General features: G+C 47.2%; 1 protein-coding gene and 1 long non-coding RNA gene across 31 annotated transcripts in view; one reads left to right on the top strand and one right to left on the bottom strand.

Annotated features, from left to right (window-relative positions):
* Positions 1 to 10,646, bottom strand: part of PIP5K1A (phosphatidylinositol-4-phosphate 5-kinase type 1 alpha) — a 57,030-nt gene extending 46,384 nt beyond the window's left edge. For 15 of the 30 annotated variants that reach the window (XM_063626265.1, XM_063626274.1, XM_063626277.1 and 12 more), the window contains exon 1: positions 9,984 to 10,551. In XM_063626265.1, the coding sequence (XP_063482335.1) occupies positions 9,984 to 10,068 (85 nt within the window). In that variant the 5' untranslated portion in view covers positions 10,069 to 10,551. Of the gene's footprint in view, positions 1 to 2,450; positions 4,572 to 9,877 lie in introns of those variants that run through there. The other 15 variants (XM_063626266.1, XM_063626278.1, XM_063626281.1 and 12 more) reach the window with 8 other exon arrangements.
* LOC134734329 (uncharacterized) lies at positions 10,479 to 10,948 on the top strand. Its single transcript, XR_010117572.1, has 2 exons — positions 10,479 to 10,608; positions 10,719 to 10,948. It is a non-coding gene; the product is annotated as an uncharacterized lncRNA (long non-coding RNA).
* The last annotated feature ends 7,997 nt before the right edge of the window (positions 10,949 to 18,945 follow it).

Here is an 18,945-nt window from a genome sequence, read left to right as displayed (position 1 = left end):
TGGGTGTGGTGGTGTGCGCCTGTAATCCTAGATACTCAGGAGGCTGAGGCAGGGGACTCGCTTGAAAGCGGGAAGTGGAGCTTGCAGTGACCCAAGATTGCACCACTGCACTCCAGCCTAGGTGACAGAGTGAGACTCCATCTCAAAAAAAAAAAAAAAAAAAAAAAAAAGAAAACCAAGCCACATCTCAGAGAAAAGCTAAATTTTGTTTCTTAGCTGATGTAAATTTTTCCTAAGGCTCTTCTAGGAAACAGTCAGAAATGCAAGGATGTGCCTAGAAACAAAAGCTTGAAAGCAATTTGATCTACCAGTCCTGGGGTCACCTCAGCTAATAGCCAACTAAAAGCAGTCTATCAAAGAATGAGCCAGCCGGACACAGTGGCTCACACCTGTAATCCCAGCACTTTGGGAGGCCAAGGCAGGTGGATCACCTGAAGTTAGGAGTTCGAGAATAGCCTGACCCAACATGGAGAAACCCAGCTACTAGGGAGGCAGGGGAATCACTTGAACTCAGGAGGAGGAGAATGCAGTGAGGCAAGATAGCACCACTGCACTCCAGACTGGGCAACAAGAGCGAAACTCTGTCTCAGAAAAAAAAAAAAAAGAATGAGCAACATATGTATTAAGATTTGATGGCCAGGCGTGGTGCCTCATGCCTGTAATCATCCCAGCACTTTGGGAGGCCAATGCAGGCAGATCACGAGGTCAGGGGTTCGAGACCAGCTTGGCCAGCATGATGAAACCCTGACTCTGCTAAAAATACAAAAATTAGCCAGGTGTGGTGGCGTGCGCCTGTAATTCCAGCCACTCGGGAGTCTGAGGAAGCAGAATCACTTGAACCTGGAAGACGGAGGTCGCAGTGAGCCGAGATCACGCCACTGCACTCCAGCCTGAGGGACACAGCGAGACTCCATCTCAAAAAAAAAAAAAGATTAATCTTGGTAACATACAGCCTTTATGCAACATCTTTACCTCAGTTTCCTAATTTGGAAAATGAGGGAGTTAAAATAACTCTACATTTCCCTCTAGTCAACTTTTGCTTCTAGTCCTACAAACAAGTTTTGTGGTTCTCAGACCTCAAATATGTATCCCTTGGCACAAAAATGTTCTTTGAAATTAAGAAAAAAATCCAAGTCCTTCCTTAAAAGACTTGGGTTTCCTGAATAAGCTACCCATGGCCAAGAGGCACTTGAAATTTTTGGCAGATAGCCACCTACCAATTTTATTTCCAAATCTGGTTCTATCTATCTTGAAACAGCAATTAATTCTGCTGGGTTAAAATGAACATATTTCAGACCAGGCACAGTGACTCACGCCTATAATCCCAGCCCTTTGGGAGGCCAAGGTGGGCAGATCACTTGAGGTCAGGAGTTCAAGATCAGCCTGGCCAACATGGTGAAACCTCATCTCTACTAAAAATACAAAAATTAGTTGGGCATGTTGGTGTGTACCTGTAATCCCAGCTACTAGGGAGGCTAAGACAGGAGAATCGCTTGAACCCAGGAGGTGAAGGTTGCAGAGAGGGTCGCCTGAGGTCAGAAGTTCGAGACCAGCCTGGCCAACATGGCGAAACCCTGTCTCTACTAAAAATACAAAATAGCCGGGAAGGTGGCTCACACCTATAATCCCAGCACTTTGGGAGGCTGAGGTGGGCGGATCACCTGAGGTCAGGGGTTAGAGACCAGCCCCGCCAGCATGGTGAAACCCTGTCTCTACTAAAAATACAAAAATAGCCGGGCACGGTGGCTCACGCCTGTAATCCCAGCACTTTGGGAGGCCGAGGCGGGCGGATCACGAGGTCAGGAGATCAAGACCATCCTGGCTAACACGGTGAAACCCTGTCTCTACTACAAATACAAAAAATTAGCCAGGCTTGGTGGCGGGTGCCTGTAGTCCCAGCTACTCGGGAGGCTGAGGCAGGAGAATGGCATGAACCCAGGAGGCGGAGATTGCAGTGAGCCGAGATCACGCCACTGCACTCCAGCCTGGGTGACAGAGCAAGAGTCCGTCTCAAAAAATAAATAAATAAATAAAATACAAAAATTAACCGGATGTGGTGGCACACGCCTGTAGTCCCAGCTTCTTGGGAGGCTGAGGCTGGTGAATCGCTTCAACCCGGGAGGTGGAGGTTGCAGAGAGCTGAGATCCCACCACTGCACTCCAGCCTGGGCAAAAGAGTGAAACTCCGCCTCAAAAAAAAAAAAAAAAAACCAAACAAACAAACAAAAAAAGTGTTAATATACTCTAATTAAATATCCTAAAAACAAACAAGAACAAAAAACCCTCTTCCCATTCCCTCTTGCCAACTTCCTTTGCTCACCTCCTTTTGCCCACCCCCAACCAACAACTCTAATCTTTTCGGATAGCTTATTCTGGATTACTTCCATATTGCTCAGTTAATATACAAGGTAAATAATAAGAATATGCTGAACTCCCTACAACAGACCTACCTTCCTCTCTTTTTGCCAATGTCTTCCTCAGATTCCAACAGAGAGACTTTCCAGGAATTAGATATTTGTAAATTAATACATACTGAATACAACCATTACAAATAAAAAGACTGAAATTTCACAGGAGAATAAAGAAAAATGGAGACAGTTTAACAAGATGGAGGGGTTGAGGGAAAAAAGTTCACTTCAAATAGAAAACAGTAAAAGAATAAAAGCTTACAGGAGATATGAACAAAACAGGATAAACATATGTGGAAACTAAATACTCTATTTAGATGGGAAAGGGCAGAGAAGTGAGGTGCAATAGGGGAAACGGGCTTCTTAGGGTTTCCTCTAGGAAACGCCATCGGCGTTTCATTCAGTCTCTCTGGGCTGGGTATGGAGCACAGAAAAACAAAGATTGCCTCTCTACCTGGCCATCAGGAAAGAGTATATTCTTGAAGTACACTTTTGTCCTTGATCAAGGAAATCCAGTAAAAAGAAGAGAGAAAAATAAAATGATTAACTTCAGTTTTCTTGTTCCCTTTTCTTTTTTTTGAGACAGAGTCTTGCTCTGTTGCCCTGGCTGGAGTGCAGTAGTGCACTCTAAGCTCACTGCAACCTCCGCCTCCCGGGTTCAAGTGATTCTCTTGACTCAGCCTCCCTAGTAGCTGGGATTACACGAGCACGCCACCACGTCCGACTAATTTTTGTATTTTTTGTAGAGACAGGGTTTCGCCAGGCTGGTCTGGAACTCCTAATCTCAGGTGATCCACCTGCCTTGGCCTCCCAAAGTGCTGGCATTACAGGCGTGAGTCACCACGCCCGGCTCTTGTTCCTTTCTTTACGTCAGGTAAGAATGCTCCAAAATTCTAGGAGAGAGGCCAGGCGGTAGCTCACGCCTGTAATCTCAGAACTTTGGGAGGCCAAGGTAGGAGGATCGCTTGAGGCCAGGAGTTCAAGGCCAGCCTGGCCAACACAGGAAAACCCCGCCTCTACTAAAAATACAAAAATTATCTGGGCGTGGTGGCGCACTCCTGTGATCCTAGTGACCTAGGAGGCTGAGGCAGGAGAATCACTTGAACCTGGGAGGCAAGGGCTGCAGTTAGCCAAGATCGCGCCACTGCACTACACTAGTCTGTGGCCTGGGCGACAGAGCAAGAGTCTGTCTCAAATAAATAAATAAATAAAATTCTAGGAGAGAACAATTTAAAGGATAAAATTACCACCTTCCCTCTCCCCAGTTTGCTGGCTGGCCTGGTATTATCTCTGTTGTTCACTTCACAGGCTATAGTCTCTACTTTATTATCAAAGAAAAACAGGCTAATAAAATATTTAATAGCTATTAGGTAGCACATATTTGAGCAAAGGTATTAATCAGAAGTTTTAAATTAACCTAAAAAAGCCCACGGACATTAACAAGCAAAACATACAATTTTGATACTCAACGCTAACGTGTAAGTACACATTATCAATTAATATCAGAAACTGGATACCTATTAGACTAGTTAATTACACTTGACAATGGGCTTGAGCAGTCATGGCAGAAATAAATCGATCAGAAGCAATGACATTCTGATGTCAGTTTTCTGGCAGAATATACCAAGGTGACAAAAGGAAAAGGGGGTGGGTGGAGGGTGTCAAAATCCCTATGTAAACAGAAAAGTATCTCCCTACTTATAAAATATCAACCAAAACGGCACCTAGTGATATTCTGACACTGTATTCTATGTTTATATTTCTAAATTTCAGTTTCTCATTCAACATGATCTAAACTGCTTTACTTTTCACTAAGAGGAAGAATTGGGAAACAAATCAGCCTGCACATGGCTTACACTGTACACAAAAGAACACAGATCAAAAAAACATCAACAGGCCGGGCGTGGTGGCTCACGCCTGTAATCCCAGCACTTTGGGAGGCTGAAGTGGGCAGATCAGGAGTTTGAGACTAGCCTGGCCAACATGGCGAAACCCTGTCTCTACTAAAAATACAAAAATTAGCCGGGCGTGTTGGCAGGTGACTGTAATCTCACCTACTCAGGAGGCAGAGGCAGGAGAATCACTTGAACCCCAGAGGCGGAGGTTGCAGTGAGCCGAGATCGCACCATTGCACTCCAACCAGGGCAACAAGAGCGAAACTCCATCTCAAAAAAAAAAAAAAAAAAAAAAAAAAAAAACAATAATCCCTACTACTGGAGTTAACAGACTACTGCAGGTTACAGGTAGGGCTCTGCTGGGGAGAACAAAGCAATCAGAATCACGGACTGATGAGGCTGTCCCTACTATAAAAGTCCCAAGCAAAAATGCTCCAATCCTGTATCCTCTGGATCTCCCTGAGCAGTTAAGGGGGAGAAAAAGTCAGGTAAGCAGCTATAAAGTTATGTCTACATCATTTGTGCACATGAGAAAATCATATAGGTGAGCGATGACCATTTTAAAAATGTTCTAGTCTGAAACAAAAGGAACTACAGCTCATGATTATCTAGGGTTTAAGTGCTTTTCTTTTTTCTTTTTTTTTTCAGATGGAGTCTCACTCTGTCTCCAGGATGGAGTACAGTGGCGCAATCTCAGCTCACTGCAACCTGTGCCTCCTGGGTTCCAGCAATTCTCCTGCCTCAGCCTTCCGAGTAGCTGGGACTACAGGAGTGTGCCACCATGCCTAGCTAATTTTTGTATTTTTAGTAGAGACGGGGTTTCACCACGTTGGCTAGGATGGTCTCTATCTCTTGACCTTGTGATCTGCCCACCTCGGCCTCCCAAAGTGCTGGGATTACAGGTGTGAGCCACTGCTCCTGGCCTTTTTTTTCGAGATGGAGTTTCACTCTTGGCCCCCAGGCTGGAATGCAATGGTGTGATCTTGACTCATTGCAACCCCTGCCCCCCGGGTTCAAGCGATTCTCCTGCCTCAGCCTCCTGAGTAGCTGGGATTACAGGCGCCTGCCACCACACCCGGCTAATTTTTGTATTTTTAGTAGAGACAGAGTTTCACCATGTTGACCAGGCGGGTCTCAAACTCCTGACCTCAGGTGATCCGCCTGCCTTGGCCTCCCAAAGTGCTGGGATTATAGGCATGAGCCACTGTACCCAGCCTCAACTGCTTTTCCTTGAGGAAGTCACACATGATTTTACTCCACAACTCTTATTTCATAGGAGCAGTGTACACCTTAGTAACCTATCCCTTCTAACCCAACCACTAACTTCAAATCAAGCCTCCAAGACAGAAACTCTTTACTCTCCTCATGGTGGTAAAAAGGGTAAAAAGTAAGGGCGGGGGCGGCGGCTAAAGCCTGTAGGTACCTCAGCACTTTGCAAGGCTGAGGCGAGAGGATCACCTGAGGTCAGGAGTTCGAGACCAGCCTAACATGGTGAAACTCGATCTCTACTAAAATATAAAAATTAGCCAGACGTGGCGGGTGCCTGTAATCTCAGTTACTTGGGAAGCTGAGGCAGGAGAATCTCTTGAACTCAGGAGGCTGAGGCTGCAGTGAGCCAAGATTGCTCCACTGCACTCCAGTCTGGGCGACAAAGGGAGACTCCCTCTCAAAAAAAAAAAAAAAAAAAAAAGCCGGGAGCGGTGGCTCACGCTTGTAATCCCAGCACTTTGGGAGGCCGAGGCGGGCGGATCACGGGGTCAGGAGATCGAGACCACGGTGAAACCCCGTTTCTACTAAAAATATAAAAAATTAGCCGGGTGTGGTGGCGGGCGCCTGTAGTCCCAGCTACTCGGAGAGGCTGAGGCAGGAGAATGGCGTGAACCTGGGAGGCAGAGCTTGCAGTGAGCCGAGGTCGCGCCACTGCAGTCTAGCCTGGGCGACAGGGCGAGACTCCGTCTCAAAAAAAAAAAAAAAAGACTTTACTGGCAGGGCATGGTGGCTCACGCCTGCAATCCCAGCATTATGGGAGGCCGAGACAGGTGGATCACCTGAGGTCAGGAGTTTGAGACCAGCCTGGCCAACATGGTGAAACCCTGTCTCTACTAAAATACAAAAATTAGCCACATGTGGTGGCGGGTGCCTGTAATCTGTTACTTGGGAGGCTGAGCAGGAAACTCGCTTGAACCCGGGAAGCTGAGGCTTCAATGAGCCAAGATCACCCCACTGTACTCCAGCCTGGGCGACAAGAGCAAGAGTCCACCTCAAGAAAAAAGAAAAAAGATGTTATTTGTGATTGGAAGAGAGTGCTTCTCTGTCTGCATGGTACCAGAGGAGTTAGAAAGTTGACAGGAACAAGTGATGGTTTATGATTTCCTGAATTGTTAAAGGCTAGAAGGCTAGCCCTGTAGAAATTCAAGAAGTGTGCCTGTCAATCATCCTAAAACCATTTACTGTTCTTAGCTGTTTAGCTGAACTCCACTTAAGTTTTGGTGAAACTCTGAAATCCTAAAGGACAATGTTCTCTGACAATGCTGAAAATGGATATAAAACAAAAATGTCATAGCCAAGGACATATTGACAGTTTTTGATAAGCCACTCATAACTTTTAGGCACTCCAAATCTTCTGGCATTTAAATTGGGAGGGAGAGGTTATTTAGGAGAGTTTGTTCCCTGCCAATATTAAAGATAGTTTCACCATTAAGCTGTCAGCTTTTATACTGCTGACAAGTGAAATACACAGGGTAAAGCAAACCATAAGCTCTAAGAGATGTTTAACTACTTTTGCTATTGGAGTAATTACCACGTTTGGATTTGGTGGAGGCCATTATAATCTTTCCATAGTCCAACAAGAGCTTGAAATTTAGCCACTTTTTGCCCCCTCCCCCTTTTTTTTTTGAGACAGAGTCTTGCTCTGTCGCCCAGGCTGGAGCGCAGTGGCGTGATCTCAGCTCACTGCAACCTCTGCCTCCCGGGTTCAAGCGATTCTCCTGACTCAGCCTCCTAAGTAGCTGGGATTACAGGCCTCCGCCAACATGCCTGGCTAATTTTTTTGTATTTTTTAGTAGAGATGGGGTTTCACCATGTTGGCCAGGCTGGTCTCGAACTCCTGACCTTGCGATATGCCTGTAATCCCAGCATTTTGGGAGGCCGAAGTGGGCAGATTACTTGAGGTCAGGAGTTCGAGACCAGTCTGGCTGACATGATGAAGCCCCATCTCTACTAAAAACACAAAAAAATAAAATAGCCAGGCGTGATGGCACATGCCTCTATTCCCAGCTACTTGGGAGACTGAGTCAGGAGACACATTCGAAGCTGGGAGGCAGAGGTTGCAGTAAGCCAAGATGACACCACTGCACTCCAGCCTAGGTGACAGAATGATACTCTGTCTCAAAAATAAAAAAATAAAAAAATAAACACAAAAACATTTATACAATCTGTATTATTAACTGTTAGTGAGAGGATCTGACAGAAAACATAAAGACCTACAAAAATATCGAAGAGTACAAAGCAAACACCTGACTTAATAGTTGAGAAGTTTGTTTATGGACCATACACAACCCTTCTTCTTTCTGGGTTGGGGATTAGAGGGGGAGCAGGTTTCAAATTAAGGAGCTACTCTATTAAAAATAAAAACCCAGGCCAGGCGCAGTGGCTCACGCCTGTAATCCCAGCACTTTGGGAAGCCAAGGCGGGCGGATCACAGGGTCAGGAGATCGAGACCATCCTGGCTAACACGGTGAAACCCTATCTCTACTAAAAATACAAAAAACAAAATTAGCCAGGCTTGGTGGCAGGCGCCTGTAGTCCCAGCTACTCGGGAGGCTGAGGCAAAAGAATGGCGTGAACCCGGGAGGAGGAGCTTGCAGTGAGCGGAGATCACCCCACTGCACTCCAGCCTGGGAGACAGAGCGAGACTCCGTCTAAAATAAATAAATAAATAAATAAATAAATAAATAAATAAATACCCTGTCACTTTTACTTTATCCTATTTCATGCTTATAATGCAGCATGAGTTGTTCTGGTCCCCTAATACTTTTATAAGAAAGGTAAAAAATCCCCTCTCAACAAACTAAAGATAGTTTTATTAAAAATAAATAAAACTGCAACTTACTAAGAAGATATGTGTGACTAGATATTCCAGCATCTGAGCTGGAATGTGAAAGGTGGAAGGAACCCTATTCAGCAAATTCTAAACAGCAAAAACGCAACACCAGCCCTGAGAAAATACCAAAATCTCAAGCAAAGTATCCAACGTCTGGCAGCGTCTATTTACAGTGTAGAAGCAGCAGTTACTGTGAAACGCCAGACACTTCTGATTGAAGCGCTCAGTTTCTGACTCACCTCCCGCCCCCCACCCCACACACATATACACATTTTCTCTCCTACACACAATCTACTGTTTTTCTTGTGAGCCTCCTCAGCCCTCCCTCAATCTTCATTCGTTTTTAACCATTAATACGTTGAGCTCGCTACATTAACCTGGCTCCATTCTCCAAATTCCAATCTCCTGATACAGCCTAAGCATTCTTCCAGTCCATTTTCTATTATGCAATACTCCCCCACAACACTTACAGTCACCCCCCCACCCATCTTTCTTCTCAGGCCTAATTTCCAAAACATCACTTCTCGCAGTCTCTACTGCAATTCAAGACTCCATTCCATCTTTCCCATCTGTTTTTAAGGTCTTTGACCTTAATTTCCTACATTCCTTAGGCTCTCTTCAAAATTTCCATTCCTTCCCAAAGTTGGGCAGTTTAGAGTTGGGAATCACCAAAGGAGTTAGTCTGAGAAAGTATGTATGTGTGTCTGTGTGCCTGTGCGGCCCTAAGGGTGGGGGTGCGAAGTGACTAGGGGTGACACATCTGAGGGAAAAGATGGCTTCAACAATTCCCACCCACCCAACAAAATTCACGATTCCCTACCTCTCCAGAAATCGAAAGCGTCCAATAACTTCAATATCTTTTAAGTCCCATGGCTTCTCTTCAACATTTTCATCCAATTAGCCCACAATCAACTTAGATTCTACCTGCCTCTCACACTAAGTAGTTCTCTCTACTTCTTAGGCCTCCATTTACTTTCTTAGTTTATTTACTCCCTTCCGTTTCTCTTGTTTCCTACCCCAACTTCTTTTTTTTTTTTTTTTTTTTTGAGACAGGGTCTCACTCTCTCGCCCAGACTGGAAAGCAGTGGCCCAACCTCGGCTCACCGCAAGCTCTGCTTCGCAGGCTCAAGGGTTTCTCCCGCCTCAGCCTCCCGAGTAGCTGGGATTACAGGCGCACGCCACTACTGCCCGGATAATTTTTGTATTTTTAGTAGAGACGAGGTTTCACTATGTTGGCCAGGCTCGTCTCGAACTTCTGACCTCAAATGATCCGCCTGCCTCGGCCTCCCAAAGTGCTGAGATTACACGCGTGAGCCACCGCGCCCGGCCACCCTACCCCCACCTTCAATCTCCATCCCTCCTCCTCAAAGACAACCAACGTTTTCGACAACTTCTTAATCAAACTTATCCTTTCCTCAAACTCCTGCGCGCTCAGAAATCCCTATTTGAAAGCCCAGCTCGCGCCCACTTACCGGTAACAGGTAGGACATTCCCAGCTACAGGTACCCTCTTAGGTCTCGCTCTTCCTCCCATCGCACATTCCTCACCAGCTCCCTACCCACGCCCTGCCGGGCTTACCTGAGGACGAGGTACAGGAAGGGACCGCGGGATCAAAGGATGAAAAACCGACCGAAGACGACGGCCCGGAGGAGGCCGACGCCATCTTGGCAGCCCCCTCCCCCTCAGCGGCCTGGCTTTCAATCCGGCTCTTCCTCTTCTCGGAATCGAATCTTCCCAACGTCTCTTTACAGAACCCGCGTTCTGTGGGCCACCTCCCCGCCCCCTCCGGGGCCTCCCTCAGACACGTCGAGCCGGCTCCTGGACCAGCTCAAGGCCACACCATTCGCCTGGCATGGGGGAGAACTCACGTCTCGCACCCCCTCCACAAGTTTAACCGCTTTCCACAGAGGATACTTTCCCCTTTCACAAAAGAGTAAGCTTAAGCTGGCTGCTGGGACCTTGCGTCCAGACCAAGCCACATCTGCAAAAAAAACGAGGCATGAAAAGTTCCAGAGGAGCGAACGCCCCCTCTCCGTCCTGCCTAGCCACGGCCTGTTAATCGCCCAACCCGGCCGCTTAACTCCGGGTAGGCAAGCAAAATCCGAGCACTGCGCATGCGTCCGACCTTCTCGGGGCATCAGCCCACTAGTTGGGGAGAGAAAAAGAGCAAAACCAATCGGGAGGCTGCCAATGGTCACGTGAGGTGGGTCCTCACGCCCTGACGAGTCCACGAGTGGAAGATGTGCGCGCGCGGGTTGGCCGACGGTCCCTACGGTGGCTCGGCAGGTCCCCTTAGGTTCAGTTCTTTGCTAGGACTGGGTCGAGTGATCTGAACTCGGGACAAGAGTCGGTCCGCCAAGTCCTCTGAAATTCCTAACCCAGGAAAGAACTCTGCGGGAGTACTGGTGTCAAGTCAGAAACGTTAAGGTGTCGAATATCACAAAACATTTAATATCACCAAGAACTCTTCTTAGTCTTTTTCCTGCTTTACTACTCTGTTTACTATTTAATTAAACGTGGTGCATGTCTTACCTTCCTCTGAATGGCATTCGAAATAGATCTGTGTTTTGTTTGCCTCAAGCACAAAGCTAGGCACAGTGACGGAGTTCAGTAAATATTTGATGCATGAATCAGTGAAGACCTGTCAAAAAAGGGCACGGGAGGCTATCAGGGACTTATCACAACCTTCCCGCGACCCAAGCCCTTTAGCCTCCAACTGTCAATTATCTGTGCTCCAAAGGGCATGGAGATACACAGAAAAATCTCTCCTATTGTAGTCTTCGTAGTAACTGCTCGCTTTTTTTTTTTTTTTTTTTTTTTTTGAGACAGAGTCTCGCCCTGTCGCCCAGGCTGGAGTGCAGTGGCGCAATCTCGGCTCACTGCAAGCTCCGCCTCCCGGGTTCACGCATTCTCCTGCCTCAGCCTCTCCGAGTAGCTGGGACTACAGGCGCCTGCCACCACGCCCGGCTAATTTTTTGTTTGTTTGTTTGTTTGTTTTTCCGAGACGGAGTCTTGCTCTGTCGCCCAGGCTGGAGTGCAGTGGCGCAGTCTCGGCTCACTGCAAGCTCCACCTCCTGGGTTCACGCCATTCTCCTGCCTCAGCCTCTCCGAGTAGCTGGGACTACAGGCGCCCGCCACCACGCCCGGCTAATTTTTTGTATTTTTAGTAGAGACGGGGTTTCACTGTGGTCTTGATCTCCTGACCCCGTGATCCGCCCGCCTCGGCCTCCCAAAGTGCTGGGATTATAAGCGTGAGCCACCGCGCCCGGCCCAATTTTTTGTATTTTTAGTAGAGACAGGGTTTCACCGTGGTCTCGATCTCCTGACCTCGTGATCCGCCCGCCTCGGCCTCCCAAAGTGCTGGATTACAAGCGTGAGCCACCGCGCCCGGCAACTGCTCGTTTTTAACAAAGTACCCTGTAGGCTATGAACCCTGGTGGGAAGACCTGTCTCTCTGAGCAGATTGAAACTTCTGGGGAGCAAGGACTGTTTGGTTCACTCTTGGATCTCCAGCTCCTCCCGTGACTTTGTACATAGTAGGGGCTCCATAATTATCTGTGGAATGAATAAATAAAAGAGGAATGGGAAAACATTCGGGGTAAGAGTCGGTCAGATAGATCCTCTCAAATTCATAGCCCATGAAAGAACTCCATTAAAACAGGTTTTGTGGCCGGGCGTGGTGGCTCACGCCTGTAATCCCAGCACTTTGGGAGGCCGAGGCGGGTGGATCACGAGGCCAGGAGATCGAGACCATCCTGGCTAACATGGTGAAACCCCGTCTCTACTAAAAATACAAAAAATTAGCCGGGCGCGGTGGTGGGCGCCTGTAGTCCCAACTACTCGGGAGGCTGGGGCAGGAGAATGGCGTGAATCCGGGAGGTGGAGCTTGCAGTGAGCGGAGATCGCGCCACTGCACTCTAGCCTGGGCGACAGAGCGAAACTGTCTCAAAAACAACAAAACAAACAAACAAAAACCAGGTTTTGTAACCCCCAGAATGGCCTGGTTATCCTCTTTCCAGATGTCTTGTGGGTCCTCATAAGTTAACCTAGGACCCGAACGTCCACAGAATATCCCCATGCAGGCCAGGCGCCGTGGCTCACGCCTGAAATTCCAGCACTTTGGGAGGCCGAGGCGGGTGGATCATCTGAGCTCAGGAGTACAAGACCAACCTGGCCAACATAGTGAAACCCCGTCTCTACTAAAAATACAAAAAATTAGCTGGGCGTGGTGGCGGGTGCCTGTAATCCCAGCTACTCGGGAGGCTGAGGCAGGAGAATCGCTTGAACCCAGAAGGCAGAGGTTGCAGTGAACCGAGATCGCGCCATTGCACTCCAGCCTGGGCAACCAGAGCGAAACTCAGTCTCGAAAAAAAAAAAAAAAAAAAAAAAAAAGGGCAGGGCGCAGTGGCTCATGCCTGTAATCCCAGCACTTTGGGAGGCCGAGGTGGGCAGATCACCTGAGGTCGGGAGTTCAAGACCAGCCTGACCAACATGGAGAAACCCCGTCTCGACTAAAAATACAAAATTACCCAGGCGTGGTGGAGCATTCCTGTAATCCCAGCTACTCGCTACCCGGGAGGTTGTGGCAGGAGAATTGATTGCACCTGGGAGGCAGATGTTGCGGTGAGCCAAGATGGCGCCTTTACACTCCAGCCTGGGCAAGAAGAGCGAAACTCCGCCTCAAAAAAAAAAAAAAAAAAAAAAAAAAAAAAAAAAAAAAAAAAAAAAAAAATCCCCATGCATTTACGGCAGCCTTCTACTCTTCCCTTATGAAGATCTAAAATAATTGTTTCCCTGCTGCCACCTGCTGGATTATTCTTCTTCCTTTGGGCACCGAAAGTAGACAAAATCTTGTTTGTAATTCCACAGCAGTGGAATTTTGTAGTGTTGAAGTATTTTATAATTGCCTATACCTATACCCTCCACTCAACTAAACAGGACAGGAACTAGTGAGGGGCACACTGAGCACAGGATTTGGCTCATAGGTATTCAATAAATAAATATTTGTTGAATAAATTATCCTTGTTTTCTGAAAAGGCATAGGGTTGCTACCATTTCCTGAGTTACTTTAGAAAAACCATGATAGTTCTTTGTACATAAGATAAACATTTGAAAAAACCCTTCAAAAAAAAAGAAAGAAAAGAAATCGGATGGTGTAGCCGGACGCGGTGGCTCACGCTTGTAATCCCAGCACTTTGGGAGGCCGAGGCGGGCGGATCACGAGGTCAGGAGATTGAGACCATCCTGGCTAACACGGTGAAACCCCGTCTTTACTAAAAATACAAAAAATTAGCCGGGCTAGTTGGCGGGCGCCTGTAGCCCCAGCTACTCGGGAGGCTGAGGCAGGAGAATGGCGTGAACCTGGGAGGCGGAGCTTGCAGTGAGCCGAGATGGCGCCACTGCACTCCAGCCTAGGCGACAGAGTGAGAGACTCCGTCTCAAAAAAAAAAAAAAAAAAAATCGGCTGGTGTTGATGTAAAGCTGTTTCTGATTTTAAAATTGGAAAAAGACTAATAAATCCTAGAATGACCAATGCAGTCAAACACAGCAATCTTCTCCCTGGGAGCTAATCTGTGAATTTTATTTTATTTTATTTTTTGAGACAGAGTCTGGTTCTGTCGCCCAGGCTGGAGTGCAGTGGTGCTGGGCTTACTGCAACCTCCACCTCCTGGGTTCAAGCGATTCTCCTGCCTCAGCCTCCTGAGTAGCTGGGACTACAGGCATATACCACCACGTCCGGCTAATTTTTTATATTTTTAATTTTTATTTTCATCAACTACTACTATTTTTATTTTTAATTTCACCAACTCCAACTCAGTCCCTGGGGCGCCCCCACTCCCACTCAGTACCTGGGGTGTCCTTTGAGTCATGGAACCACTCCTCCCCAGTAACATTCCTGGCATAGGAGAACTGTGGTGACGTGGCAGGATGTGGAAACAGGGGCAGAGCAGGACATGTTGGCTTAGTGCCCCCAAGGAAACAGAAAAGGGAGTTCACCAATATATACTTTGGGAAAGGGGGTACAATCTGATGACCTCAAAGTAGGGCCACAGGTACAGACTTCAGTACATGTGAGTACACACCCACACCTTTATTAAAGTGTCATTCATATCTTAGAACAATTTCTTTATTTAATTTAATTTATTTATTTATTTTTATTTTTATTTATTTTTTTGAGACAGGGTCTGACTTTGTCGTCCAGGCTAGAGTGCAGTGGCGCGATCTTGGCTCACTGCAACTTCCGCCTCCCGGGTTCAAGTGATTCTCTTGCATCAGCCTCCCAAGTAGCTGAGATTACAGACACATGCCACCACGTCCGGCTAATTTTTTGTATTTTTAGTAGAGACGGGGTTTCACCGTGTTAGCCAGGATGGTCTCTATCTCCTGACCTCGTGATCTGCCTGCCTTGGCCTCCCAAAGTGCTGGGATTACAGGTATGAGCTACCACGCCCGGCCAGAACAGTTTCTAAGATTAGAATGAAGGGGTGGGGACTGGCAAGAGCATGGAAAGGATTCTACAATAAGAGGATGGGTTATTTATTCAATTAATCATTCATTAATTAATTCACTCAATTAACATTATTTAGCCCAAGCTACGTCCCAGGTACTATTAGAGTTCCTGGAATACACAGATGACGATTAAGCCCATCATCAGGCAGGATGGCTCACTCCTGTAATCCCAACATTTTGGGAGCTGAGGCAGGCAGATTGCTTGAGCCCAGGAGTTCAAGACCAGCCTGGGCAACATGGCAAAAATTCCATCTCTACAAAAAATACAAAAATTCGCTGAGTGCCAGGCGCAGTGGCTCACGCTTGTAATCCCAGCACTTTGGGAGGCCGAGGCGGGCGGATCACGAGGTCAGGAGATCGAGACCACGGTGAAACCCAGTCTCTACTAAAAATACAAAAAAATTAGCCGGGCGTGGTGGCGGGCGCCTGTAGTCCCAGCTGCTCAGAGAGGCTGCGGCAGGAGAATGGTGTGAACCCGGGAGGCGGAGCTTGCAGTGAGCCGAGATCGCGCCACTGCACTCCAGCCTGGGCGACAGAGCGAGACTCCGTCTCAAAAAAAAAAAAAAAAAAAAAAAAAAAAAAATCCCATCTCTACAAAAAATACAAAAATTCGCTGAGTGCCGGGCGCAGTGGCTCACGCTTGTAATCCCAGCACTTTGGGAGGCCGAGGTGGGCGGATCACGAGATCAGGAGATCGAGACCACGGTGAAACCCCGTCTCTACTAAAAATACAAAAAATTAGCCGGGCGTGGTGGCGGGCGCCTGTAGTCCCAGCTACTGGGAGAGGCTGAGGCAGGAGAATGGCGTGAACCCGGGAGGTGGAGCTTGCAGTCAGCCGAGATCGCGCCACTGCACTCTAGCCTGGGTGACAGAGCGAGACTCCGTCTCAAAAAAAAAAAAAAACAAAACTCGCTGAGCATGGTGGTGTGCACCTGTAGTCGCAGCTACTCAGGAAACTGAGATGGGTGGATCACTTGAGCCCAGGAGGTCGAGGCTGCAGTAAGTTAAAATTGCACCACTGTTCCCCAGCCTGGATGACAGAGCAAAACCATGTCTCCAAAAAAAATTTTTTTAATTAAAAAAAGGAAAAGATTAAGCCCCTGCCCTCAAAAAGATCACAGACTGGTGAGGGGAACAGACATGTGAATCATTAGAATACAATGTAATAGGTGCCATCATAAAGTTTGAGTAAGTGCTATGGTTTGATAACCATATTTTCAGAATAAAAAATGAGAACAGAGTCTTTACAACAGACAATATTTGAGATTGGAACTATTCCAGAGACTGCAGAAGACATCATCTCCACAGTTATATGAATTGTGCCTGGAAAGAGAGGAATGGGTGTTCAGGAAGACTCCACTATCCCGTAAAATTAGAAAAGAAAGGAAAGGGATTCTAAGGAGAAAGAAAGGCACAGAGGCATGACAGAGAATTGGGTGTTAGGGGAGTGATGCTGGAGTAGTGATGTTGCAGGAGGTGTGACTAGAAGGACAGAGAGAGGCTAAATTATGAAGGGTCTGAATACTGAAGGCCATGTAGTAGTTCCCACCTACTACACATTTACTATGCACTTACTAAACACTGTGCTAAGCAGTTGACAAGAACTATCTCTCTGTGTCTTTTTTTTTTTTTTTTTTGAGACGGAATCTTGCTCTGTCGCCCAGGCTGGAGTTCAGTGGTGCTATCTTGGCTCACTGCAACCTCTGTCTCCTGGGTTCAAGCTATTCTCCTGCCTCAGCCTCTCGACTAGCTGGGACTACAGGTGCCCGCCACCATGCCCGGCTAATTTTTATATTTTCAGTAGAGATGGGGTTTCACCATACTGGCCACGCTGGTCTCGAACTACTGACCTTGTGATCTACCGACTTTGTGATCTACCCACCTCGGCCTCCCAAAGTGCTGGGATTATAGGCGTGAGCCACGGCACCTGGCCAAGAATTATATCTCTTAATCTTCTACAACCTTAAAAGATATTATTATCAGTCCTTCTTTGCAGATGAGAAAACTGAGATTCAGAGAAGTAAAGCAACTTGTCCAAAGTCACACAGCTAAAAGACCTTAAAGCTCACACTCAAATTCAGGTCTGGCTGGCTCTAAAGCTGTGTTCTCTTTTTGTTGTTGTTTTATTTTATTTTAATTTTTAATTGGCACATAATTGTACATATTTATGGGGCACATAGTGATGTTTCAATACATAAAATGTTTAGTGATCAGATCAGGATAATTAGCATATCTGTCATCTAAAAAATGTATCACTTATTTATTTATTTATTTTGAGATGGTGTCTCGCTCTGTCGTCCAAGCTGGAGTGCAGTGGTATGATGTCGGCTCACTATGACCTCTACCTCCCGGTTTCAAGTGATTCTCATGCCTCAGCCTCCTAAGTAGCTGGAACTACAGGCACCTGCCACCACTCCTGGCCAATTTGTGTACTTTTTAGTAAAGACAAGGTTTCACCATGTCAGTCAGGCTTGTCTTGAACTACTGACCTCAAATAATCTGCCCACCTTAACCTCCCAAAGTGCTGGGATTACAGGCGTGAGCCACCGTGTCTGGCCTCACAAATATATAATTTATTTGTTTCCAGCACAAACATTCAATATCCTTCTTCTAGCTATTTGACAATATATATTATTGTTAATCATAGTTATCCCCCAGTGATATAGAACACTAGAATTTTTTTTTTTTGAGATGGAGTCTCACTCTTGTTGCCCAGGCTGGAGTGCAATGGTGCGATCTTGGTTCACTGCAACCTCCACCTCCAGGGTTCAAATGATTCTCCTGCCTCTGCCTCCAAGTAGGTGGGATAACAGGCACCCGCCAACATGCCCGGCTAATTTTTGTATTTTTAAGGCCGGGCGCGGTGGCTCACGCTTGTAATCCCAGCACTTTGGGAGGCCGAGGCAGGCGGATCACGAGGTCAGGAGATCGAGACCATGGTGAAACCCCGTCTCTACTAAAAATACAAAAAATTAGCCAGGCGTGGTGGCGGGCGCCTGTAGTCCCAGCTGCTCGGAGAGGCTGAGGCAGGAGAATGGCGTGAACCCGGGAGGCGGAGCTTGCAGTGAGCCGAGATCGCGCCACTGCACTCCAGCCTGGGCAACAGAGCGAGACTCCACCTCAAAAAAAAAAAAAAAAAAATTTTTGTATTTTTAGTAGAGATGGGGTTTTGCCACGTTGGCCAGGCTAGTCTCAAACTCCTATCTCAGGTGGTCTGCCCACTTCAGCCTCCCAAAGTGTTGGGATTACAGGTGTGAGCCACCGCACCCGGCCAAGAACACTAGAATTTATTCCTCCTATCTAAATGTAATTTGGGGCCAAGCGAGGTGGCTCACGCCTGTAATCCCAGCACATTGAGAGGCTGAGGAGTGGGGATTACTTGAGCCCAGGTGATCACCGTGGGCAACATGATGAAATCTCATCTCCACAAAAAGTACAAAAAATTAGCCAGGTGTGGTGACATGAGCCTGTAGTTTCAGCTACCCGGGAGGCTGAGGTGCGATGATCACTTGAACCCAGGAGGTCGAGACTGCAGTGAGCAGTGATTGCATCACTGTATTCCAGCCTGGGTGACAAGAGTGAGATCCTATCTCAAACAAACAAACAAACGAACAAACAAATGTAACTGGGGGCCGGTGTGGTGGCTCACGGCTGTAATCCTAGCACTTTGGGAAGCCAAGGTGGGAGGACAGCTTGAGCCCAGGAGGTCAAGGAGGCAGTGAGCCATGATCCTGCTGCTGCACTCCAGCCTGGGCAACAGAGACCCTGTCTCAAAAAAAAATGTAATTTTGTGTTTTTTTTTTTTCTTTTGAGATGGAGTCTTGCTCTGTTGCCAGGCTGGAGTGCAGTGGCACAATCTTAGCTCACTGCAACCTCTGCCTTCTGAGTTCAAGCGATTCTCCTGCCTCAGCTTCCCGAGTAGCTGGGACTACAGGTGTGCACCACCACACCCAGCTAATTTTTGTATTTGTAGTGGAGACGGGGTTTCACCATGTTGGCCAGGATGGTCACAATCTCTTGACCTCGGGAT

Source organism: Symphalangus syndactylus, chromosome 12 (genome assembly GCF_028878055.3).
Source record: "Symphalangus syndactylus isolate Jambi chromosome 12, NHGRI_mSymSyn1-v2.1_pri, whole genome shotgun sequence".
NCBI classification, from domain to species: domain Eukaryota; kingdom Metazoa; phylum Chordata; class Mammalia; order Primates; family Hylobatidae; genus Symphalangus; species Symphalangus syndactylus.
This window is presented reverse-complemented; position numbering and strand designations above follow the sequence as displayed.